The sequence below is a fragment of the Colletotrichum scovillei genome (assembly GCF_011075155.1).
Source record: "Colletotrichum scovillei strain TJNH1 chromosome Unknown Contig00011, whole genome shotgun sequence".
Classification (NCBI taxonomy): Eukaryota; Fungi; Ascomycota; class Sordariomycetes; order Glomerellales; family Glomerellaceae; genus Colletotrichum; species Colletotrichum scovillei.
Genome location: NW_023336269.1, coordinates 458,688 through 482,245, shown reverse-complemented (window position 1 = coordinate 482,245; position 23,558 = coordinate 458,688). Strand labels below are relative to the sequence as shown.

Below are 23,558 nucleotides of genomic sequence, written 5' to 3'. Positions count from 1 at the left end.
GTCAGGAGGATCTGATTCAGTACCTCCAGCAGTCTTTTCAAAACAACCACGATGGACAGGCTGGAGAGCTATCCAAATCTGAGCTGGCACAGACGTTGACGCGATGGGCCGGACTTTTCGACCACCGGTAAGTGCGTGTACATATTCATGACCACAACCTGTCTGGCATTCGCTAATGATCAACGCTATCAAGTTTTATGCCCATATCTGGTCAAGACTTACACCATTCAGCATCTCCAACGGGTTTCGGGGTTTTGGAGGCCGTTTCGCAGAAACTCTCTAGGGCGAATGCTTTGCAGAGGAGCGCCACGTTTTGCGAGCTCGCCGTGACTAGCATCACTCAGTCTGCACACGGGGACCTAATCATGACGATTCTCTATCTTCTCATTGCGGCCAAGAAGACCAGACACCATCTGAATGGCGAGGCTATCTTGGATGCATTACGTATGAGCGATCAGTCGCTTGCAGGTGCCTTGCCAGCAACGACGGAGGATCTTGCCCGCATGTGCTCAGACTTTGTCTTTGTCAAAGAGCAAACACAGGTATGGGGCATCAAGTCTCCTCTTCTAGCAGAGCATCTCGATGAAAGACGTGTGACACACTGCCCAACGGACACGATTGCCAGTATATTCCTGCGATATTTGTCGAAACAAGAGTTCACAGCCGGCGCGTGTGGATCATCTACAGCACTTAAACGCCGCTTCAAAGGACATCCACTGCTATCGTTTGCCGCACGAAACTTGAGTCTATGGATGGCCCATGTTGACGTGGAAAGTATTTCTGCGGCGTTCTTACAGTTCTCTTCCAAAATCGCTTCAATCGATTCCTATTTGCAAGCAGCCGAAGCCTGGGAGTTTAACGAGGAATCAAGCTACGACGAGCTTGAGGCTGTTGAAGAGCGCTGGAATGTCTACCCGAAAGGATACTCGACACTTCATCTCGCCGCCCATTTGGGAGCAGGCAAGACTGTTGTGAATGAACTTGTTCGGCTCGGTGCGGATGTGGAGGGTTTAGACAGGATGATGCAAACGCCCTTGCATGTCGCAGCCTACGGAGCACAGTTTGAAGAAACGATCCGAGCCCTTTTACAACACGGAAGTGACGTGTCTGCCTTGGAAAATGGGGGACAGGGGCCTTTGTCAATCGCTTTGGTTCACGGGAGCGTTGCAACGGTCCGAATGCTCATTGAACACGGTGCCAGATTTGATACGAGCGATGAGGATCTTCTGGGAGAATGTCTTGAGGAACAACCGCAAGTCTATGCATATTTGATTGAACGAGGCCTGATCTCTAATCAGAGCTAGGTATATAATAGAGCATTGCGCATCTTGCGACAGAGACAAGTCTTGCAATAAATCCTATTCATCCCGGAGTTCCACTTCTCGACTCCTATCTCTTGTACGATGAGAATCGTCGACATTTGCCGTCAGATCTTGACAAGGCGCATCCCCCCGTCGATCGTCTTCATCTACTTTAGCGCGTCTCCTTCTCCGACTCACGCCTAAGCGGCTGGTGTAGCTGCTTTCACCGCGCACGTTATGAAGAAGGCGCTCAATTTGAGGCGTCGTGAGGGCCGAGGCCTCTTCTGTACGACTGTTTCCCCCGCGACCATTTGCGGTTCCACTTGCGTAAAGACCACGATCGCCGTTTCTCAACGATCTTCTCGAGGTTCCAAGCTTCGCCTGGATTGAAGTTGCAGGTGATCAGCGAGCTTCCATTGAGAAGTTCATGCACTGCCCGCGGAAAGTCTTCGAATAGAAAGCAACGACTAAGGGGGTTCGAGCCTGTGAATGCATCATCATCGTAAGACCCTCCCCAGGCTCCAGCCCTCCTCTCCGCCCAAGAGGGCGGTGGTAGAATACCTCGTTTGAAGCATTCGTCCCTTGCCTCCTGCCACGCGGCGTCTCGTAGGACGATCTTGCGGAAGATTTGCTCACACTCCCAGTCTCCCTCTGAATCTCCAACGAACATCAACTTGAACGCATCCTGGGGCATACCAGCCGCAGGTAAGGCCAAGGCCTCTACCATCCAGGCGGCTATAGAATAAGATATTTCGTCTGTCTTCTTCTCCTTCCGGGGCAGCTCCTCCTCTCCAGGTTCCATACTCATGGGATCGCCCTGGAAGATAGTATCCCATAAGCCGACGTGACGCTCGATGCGCAACAGCGGATTCTCTTGGCAGAACCGTATCAACCCCAAACCGTGGCATTCCGGGTAAGATAGTGACGGTCGATCTTCTATGAGGTTGATGCGGCGAATATCGGCGCGAGACGATGGGAGTATCGAATCTAGAAACTGAATGGCGCCGACAACTGCTGAGTAACAAAATCTGGTTAAATCCACGGGCGGCTGGCGCTCATCGTACAGACTTTCGCAAAATACGGCGCAAGTCTCGAGCCCGTCGGAGAGGATAGTCATGTCATCGACATCTTTTTGGGTGGGAATTGTCCAGTTCTGGGGTCTGAGTCCAAAAAGTTGGCTCAGTGGAATATTTCCCCGCTCGAGATAACGTCCATTCTCAAGACACTGCCGACGTCGATCGATGACCTGTTCATATTTGCGGTTGTCAAACAGGCATCGGTGGGACTTGATCGTATCTAGAGTGAAGCGGACAAAGTCGCGAAAAGTCGACGGAGTCTTGCCGTAAGGAGGATGAATATCCAAACTGTGCCAGTTTTCTCCCTTCATCGCGTCTAGAAGGGGGGCGAAAGCTGGGTACGCGTCCGAAACTTCTTTAACCACTTGACGGGGGAAGAAGCTGGGATCAAGACTGTAGTGAAAGAGTGCCCGTAGTTCGGATTCCATCATCCGCGTCATGTTGCTGAAGTGGCCAGCATTGAAGCGACCCTGTTGCGACTGGGGGCAAAACGCAGAGAAGGTGATGATATTGTGCTGAAAGGGTAGCCCTTTCATCTCCAAGGCAGCGCGCTTGCAGGTGAACAGCAAGTCGAGAGAGATAGGTTTGTCGTTGCCGGTTCGCAGCTTGTTGGTGTGCGGATTAAGCTTGTAGCCTTCGTCGAGCTGAAGATAGTGTTTGTAGATCAAGTTGCGTAACTCATTCGGAAATTTGAAGAAAGTCAAGCCGCCTTGCGTGTCGCAAGCACGTGAATCGGCGAATGAAGCCATTGTGTGATGGAGCGAGTGTGTGCGAGTGAGTGAGTGTGTGGGAATGACTGTGCGGAAATAACAAGGTAAGTAGAAGAGAAGAAGTCGAAGGCAAGTCGGCCTTGATAGAAGTCTTTGATGTGCAGGCAGGCTAAGTAGATATAGGACTGAGTGAGCAGGTTGATCAAGGTGTCCGCATCTGCAGCTTTCTCCGGTACGTGATGTGGCTGAACTGTGACTAGCGCGGATCAAGGGGTTTCCACACCGACGAGGTGGCACAGCAAGGGTGGCTGAATGTTAAGAACAGATGTACGAACAGTATGGAGAGGAAAAGTAGACTCACGATTTAGTTTGTTAGAGAGATCTTTAAAAGCGGCATGGTTGTGATACATCACGCATCAGAGACGGCCGGAACAAGTTTTTTAAGGGCGGAGTATCGCCCAATTTTATTTGTTTTTTAATTCTACCTCTGCGAATCGCTCGGGCGGTTCTCGATATCGGTTACACGGTATTCATACACAGTATCAGTGGATACCCCCACTGTCTCGTTAGACTATTTTTTATGGTTTTCTTCCACCTTTTTAACTTTCCCTCCTGCAAAGTTCACAACCACGGCTGGATGTCGAACGGGCATTAGCGTTTGATCCATGAATAGGTATCAGAGATCCGACTCAGGGCTCAAAGTGAATTGAGATGAATGTCCAGGACACTTACATTGACGCGATGTTGGGCGCGCGGCCACCTTGTGAGCCTCTTATTGTCTGTTAGCATTTTGGGCTGCTGAGACTCCTCACGTCCAGATGTTGACATACCCTCGCACCTGGCTGAGTTCGCTGCCCTCTATTAGACGATGTCAGCTTTCTCTACGAAATATAGAACTTCCTGGGAGCCACAGGCTGTGAGGATAAACATACTCCAGGTGATGGCCTCACAATGGTGGCATCTGAGATGCCCTCGTCGCCGTCGTCAAGAATGATGCCGACCTATGCAAGCCATGGCGGTGTTAGCTAGGTGCCGTCATTGAAGCTGCCGGGTCGCGATCTCGCCCTCACCGTCGACGTCTGGCCATAGGATAGAGCTCGTCAGCACAGGTAATGGTTAAAGGGTGTCTGGATGGCTTTGACGACAAACTTGCACACTTCAACTCACACACACACACACTACACATTCGTTGCCTCGTTTCTTTTGTCGAAGTCGAAAAACGCTGCTGGAATGAGTCAGTTACCGCCTGGCCATGACATGCGCTCATGTATGTGTTTAACATACCTTCCCTCGCCGTCTGTCGCTGCCGCTGTCGCTGTCGCTGTCCAACTGTCTACCTACTTTGAGGTGATCAGCTCACGGTCAAATGTTCAACTCAACCTATCCACTGGTTTCCAATCCTGAATACTCGCTCGCATAGCACCCAATGCATCGCCTCCCCCCCCCCCCCCCAAATCAAGCTTAGAGCCAGAGTCATTGAATAAGAGCACAAAACAAAAGAAACGGCGTGTCAGTTGTGTTCCTACCTCAAGCACACTTTGTCGAAATGCCGAGACGCCAACAACTCGTCGACCCCTGGGGCTTCCTCGATGGCTAAAGAAACACAGTCAGATAATGCATGTGCGTTTTCATCAGAACACGTACCCAGCAGAAGTTCGATCCCACGGCCATCATACTAGACGACCCCGAGCTGTGGAGAGACCGTCTCAACAGATACCACCTCCGCAATGTCGACTTGCGGAAGACGGACAGATACATCATGATAGCTGGTGATTTGACATTAGTTAGGATCCGGCAGCACCTTGAGCAGAACTGTACATACGCGTCGCCCTCATCGGCGCCCTTCTGATGCAACATGGAGGTGTGGACAAGCCTAGACTTGACGGTATGATTGGGAGCTTGGAAAGAGCGCAGGCGAGCGTGTTGAATGGGAATGTTAGGGAGAGGCTGTTGTTAGATAAGATAAGGGGAGAAAGTAAGGGGTGGTATTCGGCTGTTCGGAAGGCGATTAATGTGTTGCGTCGTCCTGAAGACTGGTCAGCTCCCTGCTGCGGCATGTAATGAGTGGAATGGGTTGGTGGCCTACAGTGATGGTTGAGCTGTGTCAGTGTCGACAGCATTAGTATAAGCATGTGGTTCCCGACGGTGATCTAACGACATACCTGCGGCCGGCTGTTGTCAGTTGTGAAGTTTGTTAAGTAATGTACGCAATGAAAACTCGATATTGACCCTGATAAGACCAGCTTGCCCGTGAGGGCGAAGTTGGCCCCCAATGAGGCGGGCCGGACCCCAAAGGGTAAGTGAAAACGTGTGTATTCATGACTATCTAGGCTAGCTAGAATGCTCACGATGGGTGGACAAATGCATTGTCGTGCCCGAGGACCACGCCAACCATGACCTCCGGTTCCACCAAAGGCTGTCCTCCCCCGGTCTCCCCCGTCCCGGTCTCCCCCGTCCCAGTCTCCCCCGTCCCAGTCTCCCCCGTCCCAGTCGAGGCAGAGGCACCAGACACCCCATTACTCTTTTGGAAGATTTTGTCGGGTGTTTGCCTCCCAGACCAGCCAAACTGTTCAATGGATAGGTAGCTGATGGCCCACGCGGCAGCGGCCTTGGAATCACGCGTGAGCAACCTCTTCAAATCATGGTGACCGACTTGCTCATAGAGCAGTGTCCGCTCAGCCAACAAAGCAGGACAATGGATGAAGACATGCTCGACGGTGTGCTTGCCTTGCTTGCACGGGCAGAGGTCGTCGACGATGTCGCGAACCTGGTGGAGACGTAAGGGTCAGTTCAAGGGCAGAGACCGGCAAAAGGAGGAGAAGGTGATGCAACGAACATGGATGGAGAAGAGGTAGGACTTGAGTCCCACGACACCGGTCCTACAGTGGAATAACATGGTGCTCTCAGCACGCGTGAGCTTGGCATAGTAGTTCAAGCTGGCCGGGCCCCATTCTTCCGAGAGGGAGAGAGGACGGTGGTTGGCGATGCGAGAGTTTGGGTCGGTCTGCTCCTCCCTTCGGTCTTGGCGATCGTCGAGGTAGTTCTGCCAGTACCGCGCGCATGCCTCCTGAAGTTTGTCGTCGATGACTTTGTTCCGCACTTGCTGTCGGTCAAGCAAGTTCCGCCAACGTAACATCGGTAGCGGAAAACCCCGCTCGTCTTTTTTCCCAGCCCGCTCCTCGTTGAGTTCGATGAGTTGCTTCCGGGCCGCGAAATGCATTGAAGCGGCCGTGACTTCGTAGAGGATGCGGTATGGGTGTGCTACGTTGTTCGCCGCGCTCTGGGTCTTCGGCATGTTCTCGGTTCCCCACACGGTATTGAGAGAACCGTATTCCGGGGTGTCAAGATTGCGAGTGCGGTGTTTCTGACCGAGCTTCTCAAGGAATAGAGAAAGCGGCGGGACATCAAGTTCCTGGTGGACGACCGCGTTCGCTGTGGTCTGGTAAGCGCCGGCAACCTGTCGGAGACACGCCGCCTGTGCCTTGTCGAGCTTCGTGACCAGATTGACGCTGATTTGCCAGCGGACCCTGCGTTCGTTGTCTCGATAAAGGAACCACACGGGAGCGGCGTATGCGGCGATCGGGCGGACACATGTGGTGTACAGGCGTCTGATGCTGGCGAGAGAGGGCCCCCATGTCGAGCCGGAAATACGATAGATGGTGCGCATCTTGGCTTCCATCTTCTCGGTAACCTGTCCTCCCCACATTGTCAGCGGCGCACTCAGCTGCGTTAAGCTTGTCAGGATGTACTCACCTTCTTTACGTGCGTGGCCCATGTCAAAGATTGGTCCAAGTAAACCCCAAGAAGCTTGATCACCTCCTCCTTCTTTGCCCCTTCCACACCGACGTCTGGTAGATCTGCCAATGGTATGATTCTGGGTGGCTCAGGTTCGTCGGCAGTCCTCGAGTTGGCCCCCCGAGTCTCCCTGTGCGGGTTCTGAAAATGCATGATGTGTGTCTTGGAAGGGCCAAAGGCAATGCCATGCGGCGCGGTAGCGGCAATCAGGTCGGTAAAGGCCGTTGTCAAGATTCTGCAGTTTTCCTCGTAGGAGGGTGACGTGACCACCATGCAAGTGTCGTCAACGTACGACATGGCTTGGAAGAATGGACTCGACGGCCAGATCTTGTTGAGTTCGTCCAGTATGAGAGAGGAGAACAAGGCGAAGAGGACAGGCGAAAGAGGACTGCCCTGGGGAATGCCAATGTTGACCCAGAACTCCTCTGATGTGTATCCTGGAATCGACAGGGCAACGCGTCGATCAGAGAGAAACGAAGAGATGTACAGAACCATCCAGTCAGGGACACCTTTCCGAACCAGGATGTTCAGGAGAATCTCTCGATCGACATGATCGAAGGCACCAGTCATGTCAATGGTCATGAGCGTTGCAAACATGCGCGGGCTGGCGTTCCAGCATCGGTAGACGCGATTCAGAATCAACTCGAGCGCTTTTGTCGTAGACCGTCGTGCAAATCCAAACTGATTGTAAGGGACTAGGCGGTGCTCAAGGGAGAGTGTCGTCAAGCGATTCGACATGGCCTTCTCTACAACCTTGCCCATGCAAGATAACAAGGCGAGAGGACGCCAGCTCTTGGGTGTTTCGTACGTTGGCTTGTCCGCCTTTTCGACTATGACAGTCCTGGATCGTTTGAACTGCGCTGGATGATGCGATAAGCGAAAACAAGCGTTGATGATGTGTTCAAGAATCGGGGCGATGATGCTTTCCTGCTCACTCTCGGTTTCTTTCTTATCTCTTGAAACATGCAGCATCTTGAGAGCCTCCCCAGCAATGCCGTCCGGTCCTTCGGCCTTTCCGCGAGGGATACCGGAGATTAGCTCGTGAATCTCCTCGTCGTCGAGTTGCTGTGGAGAGAAGTATTGCCTTCGAGCGGGATCGAGTGGTGGACAAAAGTAACAATGCTGGTACTGTTGGTCCGGTGCTGGTCTTGGGCCAGATGGAATTGGTGAGACAACGGACCTTGTCTTGGGGGGCACTGCAGACTTGGTCGGTCACTGGGTCCTTGAGATCAGGCATGTGAACACGTGGTTGTGCCGAGTCCCATATAGATATCTACTTTATAGCGCCCACTCGAGCCAAGCCGTAGGTTCCTGCCATGGCCTTTGTGCTGGATTCAACGAAATCGCGGTACGACATTGTCGAGATTTGCTTGACGAGTCTGTCCGTTTGTCGCCGAAGAAACTGCCACTTGCTGTAGAGCTTGTCGCCGTTGTCCTGTAGGGTGCAGTTGCGCCGAGCTGCTTCTTCAAGTTCGAGGCTGGCGTGGATGATTTCCTCGAATTTGCGGACAGGACCGGTGATACTCGGCGGCGTAAGGATCGGAACGAATTTCGCGATACTCGTCTGCGTCGCTTCCCTAACGGCGTCGATACACTCCTCGAGGGCTGCGGGCGAGTGGAGAGGCGGCGAGCCGGAGCATGCACCTCATTCCCGCCGCCCCGGTGCGTCTTGCCGTTGTATTGGGACTTGGACATCGGATACCGCTCCAGCGTGGGTGCAGGACTTCCTTGTCCAAAGTCTCCACTGTACCCAGTAAGTGCACAGAGACCAAGGTACTGTACTCGGAGAGGCGATACCTAAACATAACTTGGAAACTGCCCCGCACAGGCACGGTTAGCGGAGACATGGGCAGACCTACCTGCCCACAGAGCCCAACTTCAACTGAAAGGTACCTGGCCAATCACCCGACGTACGGCTCCACAGGCCATCCAAGAGTGCACTTCCTCTGGCCTGCCTTTCTTCTTTGGAGTGCGCCCCTGGCAGGGCTCAAGTCAAGAAAAGCAGCTGTAGCATTACATTATATGCCCTTTCAGGTTTACGATATGGCAATGCACTACAGAGATCGCTCGCGTACTGAAATACTGAAATGAGATTTAAGATCGTCCTGATTATCATGAGTGAGAATGTGCTTGGACCTGGGCAACATATGACCAAAATTGCGTGACGAGGGGCGAGGTCAGTAAATGTCGACACTGTCATGCCCAGAAAACGTTCAAGAGCTGCATATCTCATGTTACAGATTGATATATGGCAGACCAATCCCTTTACACTGGGCAAAAGCAGTTCCAGATCTCCCGTGATTTGAGGGGCTTCGTGAGAGACTTCCACTAATACAGTCAATGGCCCGCCCACTCTCCAGATTACCTTGCCGTGCCTTAGTTCCGGTCGGCGCTGCGGGGCCGGAACCACTTTCCCCACACCCGCACGGCCGGCCTTCAAGCCGTCTAAGGAGTCAAGGGCCTGAGTAGGTAAGTAGGTGCCTTTCAATCAACGAAATCTAGAGAAGGGGTTTGAGATCAAGCAATGTGCTGGCGGTAGTGCCCACCTGGTAGTCGAACCGAAATATGTCCATAGAGGTGTTCCATTAGGGAGAGTTGAATGGCATGCTGGTGCTGCGTTCCTATCGAGGTTCGTAGAGTGGATGGCTGGAACCGTGATGGCGAGATCGCAGCCACAACGGTATTTATGATTCAAGTAAGCCCAGCGTGACGTTGGTATAAAAATGTGACTCCTGCCCATCCTCCAATTTAGTTCCTCATTCTGTCACTACATGGAACTCATTCAATACCCTAGACCACGAGCACACCAGAGCGTTCACTGACACAGACGTCTCTAAACAACAATGAAGCTCCAGATTATCTCCCTAGTTCTCCTCAAGTAAGCCTCCAAACTCACTTACATACCTCACAAATATAGATGCTCATTCTCTACAAGCACCTGGATCGCCTCCGTCAACGCAGACTTCTTCCACTGCATCTGCCAGTCATGGTCATTCCACACCATCCGATCCAAAGAGGCCTGCATCTGGATGAAGAACGAATCCCTCCCCAAAGATCAAGTCACCATGAGTCTGGTGGGTGAAGACGGCCCGTGGGCGGGTGCGCTTACGGTATGAATGCCCCTCCCATCCCCTCCGAACCCCTTCGTGCGAAGCCGGAACGGCTGCTGATCTGTGTCGTGATCCGCAGTGTCGCATGCTGAATCCCGCCAAGTTTTGGGGTGCTCCCATTTGTTGGGGACAGTACGGCTACGACTGGCTTCATTTCTGCAAGCCCGAGTGTAAGAACGATGGGAAGGACGCCGAGGACTGTATCAGGACCTACCGGTCAATCGCCTAATAAGATGGTGTTTGACGCAACACGTATTCAGAAAAACGTACTTTAGTACCTATCAGTGAACTTCAATATTATCAAGTTTTCAATCTGCTCAAAATCATTACTTCTTTGAATGCATGGGAGAGTGAAGTCCGTGTAACGTCGACACCTCGATGTGGTCTTCGTCCGCAGCAATGCACAGCGCCTCGTTCTCGTGAGGTGAGCTTGTCGAGCACTTAGCATTTGTATCAAATGATGATCCAGTAGCACAAAGGGATTTAACGGAAGGGGCATGCAGAGGTACCACCATATCAGTCCGCTATTACGAAGTCTTCTCTAAACATGTGCATGTATCCGAGCCTAAAGCATAATAGCGATATCAAAGCCTTCCCCCCACCGCGACTTGAATATATTGGCACCACTATCCCATCTATCAAGGCATCTCGACCCGTTCATGGATTGCCGGCATCTCGTGTATAGCCCTCGGCTGATCCACCAACTCAGAAGGGGCTTGGCCGACGCCGTGGTAGTAAAACGGCGAGCCTGGAGTTCTCGGCGTACTGAGCGGACTGGGAGACATCATGCTCAGAGTCATGTCTGAGACTGGCCGGCTCTGTCCTGCGTCCGAAGCTGTGGACGGGGTGTGGGGATTTATGAGGTTGTGTTTCTCGTCAGGCAATTCTGCAGGACCAGTCTGTTCGTGGTCATAAGTCTCGGTCTCATGGGTGTTGAGCACCGGAGAATGTCGGGAACGACGTCGTTGGAGTAGCATGAAGGCGAAGAACAAGGCTAGTCCTACGATAAAGGCGGAGGAGATAGCAATGCCAGCAATAGCCCCGGTGCCTAAGGTTGAGCTGCTCGTCTCGGAGTCCACGGATGCAGTGGTGGCAGCTGTGGGTGATGTGGCGTCGATGGCGGGACTTGTGGTATCGGAAACAGATGGACGGATGGACGAGGAAGCCGAAGACGTCGTTGTATCGCTGCTTTTCAATGGCGGCATTGTTGGAGTCGGTTTGTTTGCTGAGGCCGTGTACACTATTGGAACACCACCGGTCGAGCCAAGTGGATCGGGGGCATACATTGCCAAAACTCGCCTTCCTAGGTCTTTACAGTCTTTATTGGGCGGTAAGGACTGGGGTTCCCACGGCCAAATAGACTGAGTCACTTGTGGTCGCTCGGGTTCAGTCGGACAGTTTCCGCCGCAAGTATCGGGGTGGTTGCATGCCCAGTATTTCAGTAGGCCCTCATTCTTGGTGTCGCACAGAACGAGGCCTACCCAAGGAGATTTGGCTGTGATATGGTTTAGTTCAAACTCTTCCGCGAAGCCTAATGGGATTGTGCGCCTGGAACGTACCTCGATCTAAATCACCTTTGAGCGGGCAGCTCTCGTCTTTGTAGGTCGGGTCATTGCAGCCATACTGATAAGTCACGCCAGATGGTCGATCCCAACAGGCTTGATTGACACAGAAGTCGCCCGCCAGGCAGCACCAACTGAAGCCATTTTTTGTTTCGTTCGCCGGTAAGCAAGGGAGAAGGTTAGGTGGACCGACGTAACCGGCATCGAAGTAGCACTGGTCATAGTCGCCCTTTTCGCTTGCAGTAGACCTGGCCAGAAGACCAAGAGCCAGATAGAAAAGAACGACGGATATAGTTCGATACGCCATAATTCCCATCAGTCGCAAGTTGTAAGTGTATCCGGCGAACTTCGACACACTGTCGAAGCAATGGTCGTATCGAAGGTACCCAGGGCCAGCGCGAAATCGCTGTCGAGTATGAGGTAGACGTTCAGGCTGTGGTTGAAATGACGGCCAAATTGAAGAAAGAATCGGCTCGATTGTTGAGTCTCGATAGAAGAGAGGAGAGAAAAAGAGCGTAAAACAGCGGTGACAAAAGAAACAAGGGAAGAAAAGACCAACGGGTGAGTACTTGGATGGACGATGCAGGTTAAGGTAGGAAGGAAGGTGAAGTGTATTAAAAGAAGGAGCTCCTGCCTTGGATACCTGACTTATTGACACAGCAGGAGCAGCTGCCCTCCTCCTTCTCTTTTGATGCAACCCGATCGGGACAGTCCCCCTGACGGTACGAATTCCACGGAACCTCGGATATTTTCTGCCATCTTCACCTCCATCCATCTGTCCCGTCACCTAGGTATTTCCATCTAACATGTTCAACATTCTCTCTTGACCTCGCTCTTAGCAGGTAGCCTCAAAGCTGGTCTGATGCAAACTTCCTGATTTTTGCCCGAGATTCTGTTTCTATCCTTCTCACAGGTTACAGTGTTACACGACGGCGAGGCGGTGGTGTTGTTTGCTCCTTGTAGGCTACCTGCCGGTAGGCCATGCCAATGCCGCCAATCAATCCGCGGGAGCCACGTCTGAAGATCAACAGACCGGCCATGATGTGGGACTGATACCAGACAGAATTCCTTTCCTTCACCCTTCGCCACGCGGATACGCACATGAAGGCACCAGGATGATGGAAGCACGACGAGACACAGCGGTCGAAAAATGAAACGGTCAGAAGAAGGAGATGAGCATACCTATGAGAGTTGTAATAATGAAAGATGCTGACACCGTGTGTGAACGATGCTAACTCCAAGCAAGGTACAGACGATCTGAACGCGGCGATACATGTATGAATCGCTTGAAACTCGCAGCCAGTAATTAAACGTCCAAATGCCAATCCAAAGGCTGCCAAGCATACCCCGTCGAATACGGGACCCTCACAAGTGACTACTCACAAGTGCTCGAGATAGGCACCAGTACCCAGTTCAGAAACAACCATCTGTGATGGCTTGATAAGCTCCCATTCGCCCTGGTTGAAGGTGCTGGGCTCGCTGGCCACCACGACGTGCTCGCCATGCTTTTTCTTCTCTAGCCGCCCGTCGTCCTCGGCATCCCCGTCACCACCATCGGCCGAGTCACTCACGTCGCTCGGAAATCCCTTGTACTTGCGATTGAGCGTTGCACCAGCTGTCGTCGAGTAGTACAAACTCGGTGGTTCCAGTCCTTCCGGGCTGGCATATCGCACAGCGACGAGCGAGCTGCCAGACATGACAACTAGGTTGAGTGTGTTGGCCTCTCGGCTCGGCGGCCCAAACTCGGTTTGAAGTTTCTCGAGGATGATGATAGTCTCCCGCATCGCCGTCGCCATCTCTCCAGCATCATAAACAGACTCCCAGTCGCCATCCTTACCGCACAATATGAAGAAGTACACGGCCGCAATATGCTCAGCGTCTGTTGTCCCGACAATGGCCTGTTGGTATCTCAACGGAAGATATTGCAGAATTGCCGTACGGATACGAGGAAAAGACCCGAGGATGCCGTTGTGGGCGAACAAGTGACGACCAAACGCAAAGGGATGGCAGTTGGTCTCTACGACTGGCGTCAGGCCTGGGGCTGCGCGGATGTGGGCAAGAACGGCATTGCTGCTGGTGCCTCGAACGATGCTCTTGAGGACCAAATCGTTGAGCGGAGGTCGAGTGTTTTTGTACACGACTGGACGAAGGGACTCGGGCCACTTTGGATCGATATACGGGTTGAACTCGCACTCTGTCGACGTATACCACCCGAGGCCGAATCCGTCCATGTTGGTCAATGGATTCGGTGAGCCTGCGTCATTGGCAGCCAAAGGGGCGACCTGAAGCTCTCCAAGAAATGGTTCAACCGTTGAATGGCCAGCCGGTAGGAAGTGTTCGTCCACTACCGATATAAATCATCAAAAGCCCCGCTGAAACGTCATGACAGAACACTCACCTTGCTTCACAATGGCATGGCGCGGCCGAATGACCAAATCTTCAAGAAGCTGGGCTTCATCGCCCAGGTAAGCAAACCAGCGACACATGACCAAGGGCGATTTCTGATTCGTGTCAACTGATCCCAGGAGATTTTCTCGATTGTTCTTTCTCTCGGGAAGATGAGCGATTGACGTTGAGATGGCAAGAAGGTAGTTGGCAGCCCAACGGGATTACCCTCATTCCTCACGCTCGGTCATGGCGGACGTCTGGTCTGAAGCACAAGCCCCGACATTGACCAGAGGCCTAACTGACGTCACAGCCTTTAGAGTTCTCTCACACTTGAAAAGACCTCGAACTGGCGCTTGTACGGATGTGGCGTGCCGTGTCGGGAAGCGCTTCTTGAAAGCACGACAGCTTCTGCCAGTGCACCCCAAGGCTCGCCTATGGTGTCGGGAAAAGAAACATAGAATCGCCGACATGTTTATAGTCTTTCCGGCTTTTCACTCGAAAGAATACACGCAAACACGCAGGCGAAAGAGCCAAGAAGAAGGCGAAAATTGAATATGCCTTCATTACCGCCTAAGCGCCAGCCCGTCTCGAACCCCAACAATGAAGGACCCTTTGGCCAAAGACATTCAGCGCGGCGTGTTTGGCGGGAGGAGCCGCTAGGTGCGCCACGTTCTGATGAGATTTTGGTTCGAACGAAGCTTGGCTATGAGCTTGATTCCGGCCTGAGACCTGCCAGCGTCACCAAATCATGCCTTTCGCCCCCTCTTTGGCTACCACGAATTGGCAGACGTAGCATGCATCGAATGTTTTGCAACCTTCAGAGATGATGGTGGCATGTGCGGGAAGCAGCATTCGAGACAATTTCCGGCGGGAGTGGTTCCCAACCGATGGGAAATGGGAACTGCCAAGATGCCGGACAGACCCGCCCGGCCGGCCATCACTCGGGGGCGACACCGGATTCCCCACTCTACTTCTACCGTCAGCACTTGGCCATATTAGGACGCGAAGCTGCCAGCGTGAATCACAGCGAAATGTGCCCTCTGGCGGAAAGAAATCCCAAGAGCGAAGCGCGGCTGCACCTTATTCCAGCGTCATACTGCCGTGGGGGCTGAAAAGGGACGATTTCCAAGCAAAAATCCGAGGAAGACACACGACGACAGGCCTTTCTCAATGCTCCCAATCGCTGACAATTGCGAGGCCGGAGAAACCAGGGATGTCTCAATCCCGAATCCTGTGGTGACCGCTTAGAAATTGGGTGGCTTTCGGAAGGCGTCTTCATCTTTTGGGCTTACTTCCGAGTCCCAGAGCCTGCTCGAACAGCTGGTCGGTGTTTTGGCGCGCTGCCTTGGCACAAAGGTTCTCTAAGAAAGGGTTCTATGACCCAACGATGCATCAGAGTTGGTCGGGGGTCCGAATCCTTCGCGCGCCAAAGATCCCAAGTGTGAACCCATTTGGCGCTGATCGCTGCCGCGCCCGATTTCTCATTGGACAAAGCTGGGAATACCACCGTGACGGCCACCACCCTCCCTCAGCCTCTGGGCTGAGTCTCCTTGGGTAAAGTCAGGGGGCGATGCTCCCTTGAGACTCTTCTGCCTGACTACTCACGTCTAGACTCAGGCTACAGGAGCAAGCTTATTGTAACGGCGGGCCAGTACCCCGTACAGACAGGTACTATTCTCGTGCCAGCCCTACCGCTGTGACGGCCGTGGGACGGATGGCGTCCTGAATTGTCTTGGACCAGCGAGCCAGCCGGTACAAGTGCTGATGGCGCCCCGCCCCTTGTTGCGCGCGCGCGGTGTGGCACAAGACGGTCAATCCTGCATGTCGCTCCCCGTCAACAACAGTATCGAGAGAGTCCTTGACCACTCTTCGCCGCCCATTTTGTCTCGCATTTTTTACGTTCGGTCAGATTACCCCTAGCTGATGCTTGGCAGCTTCATTTAAAGTCCTCCCCCTCCTACTTTACTCTGTCGTCCCGAAGCGTGGCTTGTCTCGGTTTCCCCTCCGCGCGATGGCATCGCTACATCCGCACGACCACTTCTACTCCAACAGGCACAGCAACTATAGCAGTCACTCCCCATCACCTGAAGCCGAAAAGATGCTCAAGCATCCAAACGGTGGGCCCGGCCCCGAAGCCGATGCCATCCCGGATGGATTGGAGGTTAACACCGGAGCAAACTACAGCACGGCGCCGCAATCATATGAGCCGGCACAGGCGCAACCGTACTATGACCAGCATCAACATCAGCATCAGCACCAACACCAACCTCACACGCCGCAGACGAATTACACCGAGACGACGTACGCTCAAAATCAGCACTCGCCGATGCCGGAAAAGCAGCTGGCGGAAAGGAAGGGAAGCAAGGACGACGGCACAATATGCGGACTGCGCAAGGCAACATTTTGGTTGTTGATTCTCTCCAGTCTGCTGTTCTGCGCCTTGGTCGGTGTGGCGGGCGGATTAGGTGCTTTGGTGGCAAGCAAAAACAACGAAATCGCAAAGTAGGTTCCTCGCCTACAACATACGAGCAGCAGCATTCTCACAGCAAAACTAACACATCTCCACAGCCTCCAATCGCCATCCACTTCTTCATCAACCGCCACACCCACCTCGGTATCATCGTCAGCCGCCTTCGACCTAAGCAAGCCCGCTGCCACGGATACGCCCATCGCGCTCAACAAGTGTCCCGGGTCCAGCTCCGTGTTGACGTACCAGGTGCCCGGGACGAACTTGACGTTTAGTAAGGATTGCGGGACGGATTACCTCTACAACGACATCGCGCAGGTGCCGGCCAAGAATTTCGAAGAGTGCGTACGGTACTGCGCGGCGTTTAATCTGCAGCAGCAGTCGAGAAAAGGCCCATGCAAAGGTGTTGTGTACATTTACGAGGGCGAGCAGGGGGAGGACAGCAATTGGTGCTGGATGAAGTATACCAAGAACATGGTGCAGAACGGGGCCAAGGACTACACCGAGTCGGCTTGGATTTTATGAGGATTTACTGGAGGATTTTCAATGGGGAAGCGCGTTTGGAAACTTGGTTTCGGCGTCCTTGGTGTGTGCTGCGGATACCCAGTTGTTCCCCCCGTTAATGAGATCGTGTTCCAAAACGACGTGAGGTTTCTTCCTTCTGACTCCTGCAGGAGTGCATGCATCGCCATCCATCGTTCCAAAGGCCGGGGAGCGACAGGCAGCCTTCACGGCTCGCCGGGAGGGGGGCAAGACAGCGAGTGGGTCAGGTCCTTGCCAGCCGAAGAGCGTACCAGGCCGGCTCGCAGACCGCGGATGAAACTCAGGCGCAGACTCGGCCGAAAGCTCTCACCAATCAAATACGGCCCCCAGCCGCCTTGCTAGCTCAATCGGTAGAGCGTGAGACTCTTAATCTCAAGGTTGCGGGTTCGACCCCCGCGTGAGGCTCAAATCCTCGCAGCGATTGTGTGTAAATCTTTTTTTGGTATTTGTTGATGCTTTCCTGGACATTTCATCATCCCATGTGCCCACAGAGGTTGCGATTTAAGCTTATTGCTATTCGTTAAAGCTTGTTTGCCCTGCGTTGGGGTCATTCAGGCTTGAACTCAATCCATCTGGGGTACTGAAGGAATAATGGTATGGGGAACCACGGCGACAGACTTTTTACGCCCATCTCGCAAGCTTGGACCTGAGCTTGAACTTCAATCTCTATGTCTATTGCGTGCATATCGTCTTTCTAATATGTGTTGTCGTTCAGGCGAGTGCGCGCATTTCAACACCGTCTCCGAAGGCTCGGCATTTTGGTTCAGGTAGCCAGGGCGGGTTGACCCATTCTTCAACGGTCCGGAGAAGGGTCTCGAAACCGGACCTTGGCGGACGTTGCCGTTCAACGGCCGCTAATCTTTGCCCGGATTCTAGACCTTGTATTGAGATATTCTCAACAGAAACTTTCAGTGTGTCTTTGTTCATGTATCACAGCTGGGAAGGACCTGAGTAATGCTGCTAGGCAGACGCGAAAACTCATCTCGCCGTCAGCAGAGCTTATCGTTGCAGAGAGCAAAAGAGTCATTAGACCCATGTCCAGCTCCCCGAAACTATTCCGTAAATGGCAGCTTCACAATTGAGTAGTATTAGTCACACTCTCACAACATACAACAACACCTCAACCAACTTTCAGCAAACATCTCACAACTCACGACTGACACCAAAATCACCAGCCTACAAAATTCAACCCTCAGACTCTGAAAAGAATACAAGCACTTGAAGAATGGCCTCCCCACAAGATCTCCCACCCGCAATCCTCACCCTCCCAAAAGCAACAATACGACCCTACCACAAAACCGACGCACCCGCCCTCTCCACCGCAGCAAACTCCCCCTCCGTATCTCGCTACCTCCGCGACTCCTTCCCCCGGCCCTACACCCTCGCCGACGCAGAGTCCTGGATCGCGATGAATTCCAGCGACGGCGGCGCGCCGGTGTACAACTGGGTCATCGCCTGTCCGGAAACGGGGAGGCCTATGGGGAGCATCGGGCTCGTGCCGGGGAAGGATGTGTATGCGAGGGGGTATGAGCTTGGGTATTGGCTCGGAGAGGAGGATTGGGGCAAGGGGGTTATGGGGTGTGTTGTGCCTGCTTTTGTGAGGTGGGTTTTCGAGGGGATGGGTGGTGGTGAGGAGGATGAGGATGGGAAGAGGAAGGTTGAGAGGGTTTGGGCTGGTGTTTTTGAGGCGAATGAGGGGAGTCGGAAGGTTCTTGAGAACAGCGGGTTTGTTTTTGAGGGGAGGGCGAGGAGGGCTGTTGTTAGGGATGGGGTTGTGATGGATGAGCTTTTGTATTCCGTCATTAGGGACGACTTGAAAAAGTGAGAATAGTAGGTTTGACTGTTTTTGGGGAATTCTCAGCTTGCTAGTTTGAAGTCTACTGCTCAGTGTTAAACAGCTCCTCGAACCTGCCTTGCGGATACTCAGCCTCATCACGTTTTGTGCAATGCAAGGGGTGACTGAGCATGGTGTTTCTGTTACAAGTGACATTTTGTAAGAATGACAGCGGCGGGTCACTGACTGCAAGCCTCAATCTCACCCAAAAATGTGAGACTTAGGGCTCGGCGCGTCTCAACCATTTCAGACTCGGTCGCAGCCTGACTACTCCCTATCGGTTCTCGTCCATTTCCCACTTTCTCCTCTGGTATCTCTCACCTAGCTCTTGCTGTCATCATCGCCATCGCCATTGACACAAAAGCAAGATCTTGTGCTCACCGACAGGCTCTCTAATTGGGTTAATCCGCTCATCTATAAGCCGGTATGGCTTCGGTTATTGATCTCTGGGACAATGCATTCAAGTCCCTGCCCCCTGATATTTGCGCGAGTCTCGAAAAGGCAAGGAGTCACAAACGTGACATTCTCGTGAGTGACCTCCTTTACTCACAAAAAGCATTTGCAGATGCGAATATAGCTAGACAATAACTAATCAATGGTGTTTATCCACAGGGCGCTGTTCTCGAGGAAGCCGAATCGAAACGGGAATTGTCATTACGTAAGAGATGGAAGGTCACGAAGCCCAACGGCGAGGTTATTATCGTGCGTGACATTTTTGAAAAAGATAGTCGCCTGGATCCACAGATTCAAGGAGACAGGAGATACGTTAGTCCAATACGATCCTGGGCATGCGGCGTTGCCATGGGCGGCCGTTCGATTCCTACTCCAGATGGCTATATCTGAGGTTCAGGTATTTGAAGCTATGGCCGAGGAACGTGAGTGCAACATTCACAGCAGCAAGACAGACTCTTTCTTGGATGAATGCTAATATGTATGATAGTTGAAGATACCGCTCGGATGTTGGTCCGCTATCGGATTTTTGAGAATACCTATTTAGCAGGACCTCAGTCTGAGACGCAATTAACGATGAAAGAGGCCTTGGTGCGACTTTACGCTGAGATGCTCACATTCTTGGGCACAGCCCTGAACTTTTACAGAGAGAGATCGATCGGTTGGTTTATTGAGACAAATTTAGTTGCTGTGAATTACTAACATCACGGATAGTCCGAATCTTGAAAGGCCCTTTTCGGTGCATAGATGAAGTTCGATCGAATACTCTCAACGAGAGAGAGCAAGAGGTCAACGCCTTGGCCAGTCTAATTGACGCCGAAACATTGCAATCCTTGCATGTTGCCTTCACGAGGCTTTCTACTGAATCGTTCAAGGCTCTGTCAGAAGATCGATTCCAAGAAATTCTCGACTGGTTGTGCGTGGCACCTTACCACCATCATCACCAATACATCGCACAATCTCGTCTCTCTGGTGCCGGTCAATGGCTTCTGCAACATGAAAAATTCATTGCCTGGCAAACATCAAGCTCGCAATCTTTACTACTGATTCACGGTATACCTGGCTCAGGGAAACCGACTCTTTGTTCGGTCTTCGTCGACTATCTTCAGTCAGCAGCAACTACCAATCCAGCTGCTGCTCTATTCGGCTACTTTTACTGCGCAAACCCCCAATCCGAGAGATCACGTCGCTGTGCAAACGACATAATGAGGACAATTCTATTCCAGCTGTCGATTGATACAGTTCACCGGACCAAAATGCGGGATTGTCTCTCGTGCGAATACGAGCGGCAGGTCTGCCTTGCTAGAGCCGGCAAATTTGACATGGCACAGCTATGCGTCGCAGACTGTGTGAGACTGATTCTTGAGATAGCTGAACAAGACCCGTTGACGATTGTCATAGATGGTCTGGACAGTATCGATGACGCCGAAAGACCGGCCGTTGTTGGTGCTCTCGAGGAGCTTGTAGTAAGGGCTGACAATGTTGTAAAAATATTTGTCGCCAGCAGAGGTACCAACCGATCAGCCGATAAGCCCGTGGCGGAATTCGAGATTCAAATTACATCCGAAGAGACGAAGGAAGACATGGAGGCTTTCGTCGATCACTTGGTGGAGCAGAGCGTGACGAAGAAAAGACTTTTGCAAGGCAATCTGCATTCTGACACTCAGAATATGCTCAAAGGTGCACTGCTCGCCGGCTCTCATGAAATGTAAGCTATCACATGTTCAATCATCCACCAACTACACTCAACTTCAATGATCTATCTGACATTGAATAGGTTTCTATGGGCGCGGCTACAAGTTGAGCGGATCTGCCGCGAAACACTCGAGGCGGATGTCATCGCAGCTCTACAGGACAACCTCCCACAAGATCTTGATCTCCTGTACCAAGAGTCTCTTGATTGCATCTCACATGCGGGAGAAGCAGCTCGAGATATTGCCATGAAGGTCATTTTGTGTGTCCTTCACATCAGAGAACCCTTGACGCCACAGGCTGTCTTGATGGCGCTAGCATGTGAAAAGGACTCGGTCTTGGATTTGACACAGATACTGGTGATTTGTGCCAATCTTGTAGTCTTGGATACGAAGTGTAATTCGCTACGCTTCTCTCACCAGTCGGTTCAGGACTTTCTGACTCGTCACCGCGAATTTTCGCCCGCCGCAGCTCATCATGTTCTGTCCTCGCTTTGCATTCGAGCTTGCTTGCGCGGGTTAAATTCCGCATCCTTTGCTGGCTTGCAGATACCAAGCGACGACTTTTACGTCTACGCAGCCATGTACTGGGCCGTACACTCAAAGCTAGCATTGACCTTTGGCAAAGACACAGCCACTATCGAAAGCGTCGAAGCCAGTCTGAAGGCCTTTCTTTTCGACGAGGAATGGGACACTACACTTTCTTTCGAGGGCTGGATCGAAAACGCTCGTCAAATTGCTTCAATTTTACCAAGAGAGCATGCCATGAAACGCTCAATGTGTGCAGTCTCCTCCTCAGACTTTGAGTTCGTGTTCACACTTAGCATGTTTGGGCTTGAAAGCATTCTGCGCGAGGCTTTAGCAAACATCAGCGACGTATACATCAATCTACCAAACGACCCTGGCTACACTCCAATCTACTTGGCTGCCGCGCTTGGGCAGTCGGCGACAGTATCGCTACTGTTGGAATGCGGTTCCAACATCAACGTCAAGTGTGGAACGCATGGCAGCCCCTTGCACGTCGCATGTTTTTCTGGTCACTGGAAGTGGTCAAAACACTCCTCCAAAACGGCGCCGATATGTCATGCGGAGCTGTGTATGGAACGGCTTTCGAAGCCGCTTGCCGTGGCCGGCGAGAAGACATAGCGGTCCATTTGATAGAAGCGGGTCTCTCTATCACGGGTGCAGGAGACTATGAGAAGGTCGTTGACAGTGCTGCCCTTGTTGGGTTCGTCAAAGTAGTCCAGATACTACAAACACCTGACTTTTCTGCCTCGAACACGACGAAAGCTGCAAGGGCGCGAACAGAAACCAAGATCAGAAAGGTAATCCAAGGTGGCCAGACTGGGGTCTTACGTCAATTTCTGGGCCAAAATCCCAACAGTCGAGACTTCATTCCATCAGATGCTGTTGCTCTTGCAACACTGTTCAACCAAAAGAGTATGATTGAGTTTCTCTTGGACATTGGAATGGATATCGAGGCAAACGGCGACTTTGGTTCTCCCCTCAGAACAGCCGCCTTATTGAATTATCAGTCTACCGTCCGACTGCTAGTTGACAAGGGAGCTCAAATTGAGGCCTGCGGTCCATTCGGTGACTCCTTACAGACAGCGGCAATGAACGGAAATTCATACATTGTCAGGCTCCTCATCGACGAGGGTGCCCCTGTCAACCAAGAGACAGGATTCTACGGATCAGCTCTACAAGCTGCGGCTTATCATGGCCACAGTGACACCGTTCAAGTGCTCCTTCACGCCAGGGCAGATATCTATCAGCCTGGTCTTTGTAAAGACGCTTTCGAGGCGGCTAGCAGAGGGGGGCAAGACCACGTCGCGGAATTATTGCAACAAAAGTGCAATGGGCTGGACCCCTCGTGGATAACCATAGGACCGATGTTCATGGGACCGCCGGCAGGGTTCCCTTCGGAATTGCCACTTTCTGCAATGGAGACGTTCTTTGAGAGCGCGATCAGCAGCACGGAATATCGAGAGAAGCAACCCGAAGATTTCCTCAAGATGAATGACATGAGAACTCTCGAGTATGACTATGTGCTACTGTCCGCCTGGGACAAGCTGCCACTTGATGTCGTGAGGACAAGGTAGCCATCCTGATCTGTCAGCACTCATGGTCCATTTCCGACGAGATGGTCCAGACGGCCGTCATGGCTGCGGCAGGAAATGGTCATTCTTCAATTGCAAACACTCTTGTGGATTTTCACGCGACTCACCATAGATTTGTTGGCGGCGCAAATGACCCCAAACCGTTCCGATTTAATATCAATGTCGTACTTAGAATATTTCCCCCACTATCTTTCCGGAAGTCAATACATGGTTCTTATGCTAGACATGTTAGACTCGGTCGGATTCGCCCTGTGGTGTCTAGGGACCTATTATGTTTAGACTTGTCTTCATAGCCCAACAACACAGCATGATTCCACTAAGATTCCGCTCAGAATACGCTCTCCTTACTCCTAGACTGCTCGAAATTTGCGGGGTCTTGTCAAAGTCTTTTGCTCGAATATGCTTGTTTCCCCAAAAATATCACTCTTGTGTTAATCAGATCTTATCTAGGGCAGACGCCCCAGAACTCTCATTTTCTCTGCCCCTCCAACAAATTCTGGGTAATTTTATA

At 52.2% G+C, this 23,558-nt stretch overlaps 8 protein-coding genes across 8 annotated transcripts; 4 read left to right on the top strand and 4 right to left on the bottom strand.

The window, feature by feature from the left end:
- Positions 1-1,366: 1,366 nt before the first annotated feature.
- HER10_EVM0007328 (uncharacterized protein) lies at positions 1,367-3,250 on the bottom strand. The gene has a single exon (XM_035476887.1). The coding sequence runs from the start codon at positions 3,124-3,126 to the stop codon at positions 1,552-1,554; it is 1,575 nt and encodes a 524-aa protein (XP_035326980.1). The 5' UTR covers positions 3,127-3,250; the 3' UTR covers positions 1,367-1,551.
- Positions 3,251-5,431: 2,181 nt separating this feature from the next.
- On the bottom strand, positions 5,432-8,119 carry HER10_EVM0008506 (zinc knuckle; the record flags this gene model as incomplete). The annotated part of the gene is made up of 4 exons (XM_035478024.1): positions 5,432-5,854; positions 5,924-6,778; positions 6,841-7,947; positions 8,063-8,119. The coding sequence occupies 4 exons, from the start codon at positions 8,117-8,119 to the stop codon at positions 5,432-5,434; spliced, it is 2,442 nt and encodes an 813-aa protein (XP_035327060.1).
- A 1,606-nt stretch (positions 8,120-9,725) lies between these two features.
- HER10_EVM0006195 (uncharacterized protein) lies at positions 9,726-10,221 on the top strand (the record flags this gene model as incomplete). Its single annotated transcript, XM_035475787.1, has 3 exons — positions 9,726-9,760; positions 9,818-9,992; positions 10,072-10,221. The coding sequence occupies 3 exons, from the start codon at positions 9,726-9,728 to the stop codon at positions 10,219-10,221; spliced, it is 360 nt and encodes a 119-aa protein (XP_035326894.1).
- A 1,283-nt stretch (positions 10,222-11,504) lies between these two features.
- On the bottom strand, positions 11,505-11,861 carry HER10_EVM0011079 (uncharacterized protein; the record flags this gene model as incomplete). Its single annotated transcript, XM_035480520.1, has 1 exon — positions 11,505-11,861. The coding sequence occupies one exon, from the start codon at positions 11,859-11,861 to the stop codon at positions 11,505-11,507; it is 357 nt and encodes a 118-aa protein (XP_035327278.1).
- A 408-nt stretch (positions 11,862-12,269) lies between these two features.
- Positions 12,270-14,245, bottom strand: HER10_EVM0013095 (putative glutamine amidotransferase class-II). Its single transcript, XM_035482463.1, has 2 exons — positions 13,953-14,245; positions 12,270-13,898 (listed from the first exon to the last, which is right to left on the bottom strand). The coding sequence occupies exons 1-2, from the start codon at positions 14,038-14,040 to the stop codon at positions 12,934-12,936; spliced, it is 1,053 nt and encodes a 350-aa protein (XP_035327451.1). The 5' UTR covers positions 14,041-14,245; the 3' UTR covers positions 12,270-12,933.
- A 1,307-nt stretch (positions 14,246-15,552) lies between these two features.
- Positions 15,553-17,150, top strand: HER10_EVM0000791 (uncharacterized protein). Its single transcript, XM_035470559.1, has 2 exons — positions 15,553-16,444; positions 16,511-17,150. Exons 1-2 carry the CDS (start codon positions 15,954-15,956, stop codon positions 16,932-16,934), a joined length of 915 nt encoding a protein of 304 aa, XP_035326488.1. The 5' UTR covers positions 15,553-15,953; the 3' UTR covers positions 16,935-17,150.
- Positions 17,151-18,095: 945 nt separating this feature from the next.
- HER10_EVM0000185 (acetyltransferase) lies at positions 18,096-18,777 on the top strand (the record flags this gene model as incomplete). Its single annotated transcript, XM_035469979.1, has 1 exon — positions 18,096-18,777. The coding sequence occupies exon 1, from the start codon at positions 18,178-18,180 to the stop codon at positions 18,775-18,777; it is 600 nt and encodes a 199-aa protein (XP_035326423.1). The 5' UTR covers positions 18,096-18,177.
- A 604-nt stretch (positions 18,778-19,381) lies between these two features.
- Positions 19,382-23,029, top strand: HER10_EVM0004636 (uncharacterized protein; the record flags this gene model as incomplete). Its single annotated transcript, XM_035474272.1, has 4 exons — positions 19,382-19,665; positions 19,922-20,944; positions 21,485-21,921; positions 21,975-23,029. 4 exons carry the CDS (start codon positions 19,382-19,384, stop codon positions 23,027-23,029), a joined length of 2,799 nt encoding a protein of 932 aa, XP_035326797.1.
- Positions 23,030-23,558: the final 529 nt, after the last annotated feature.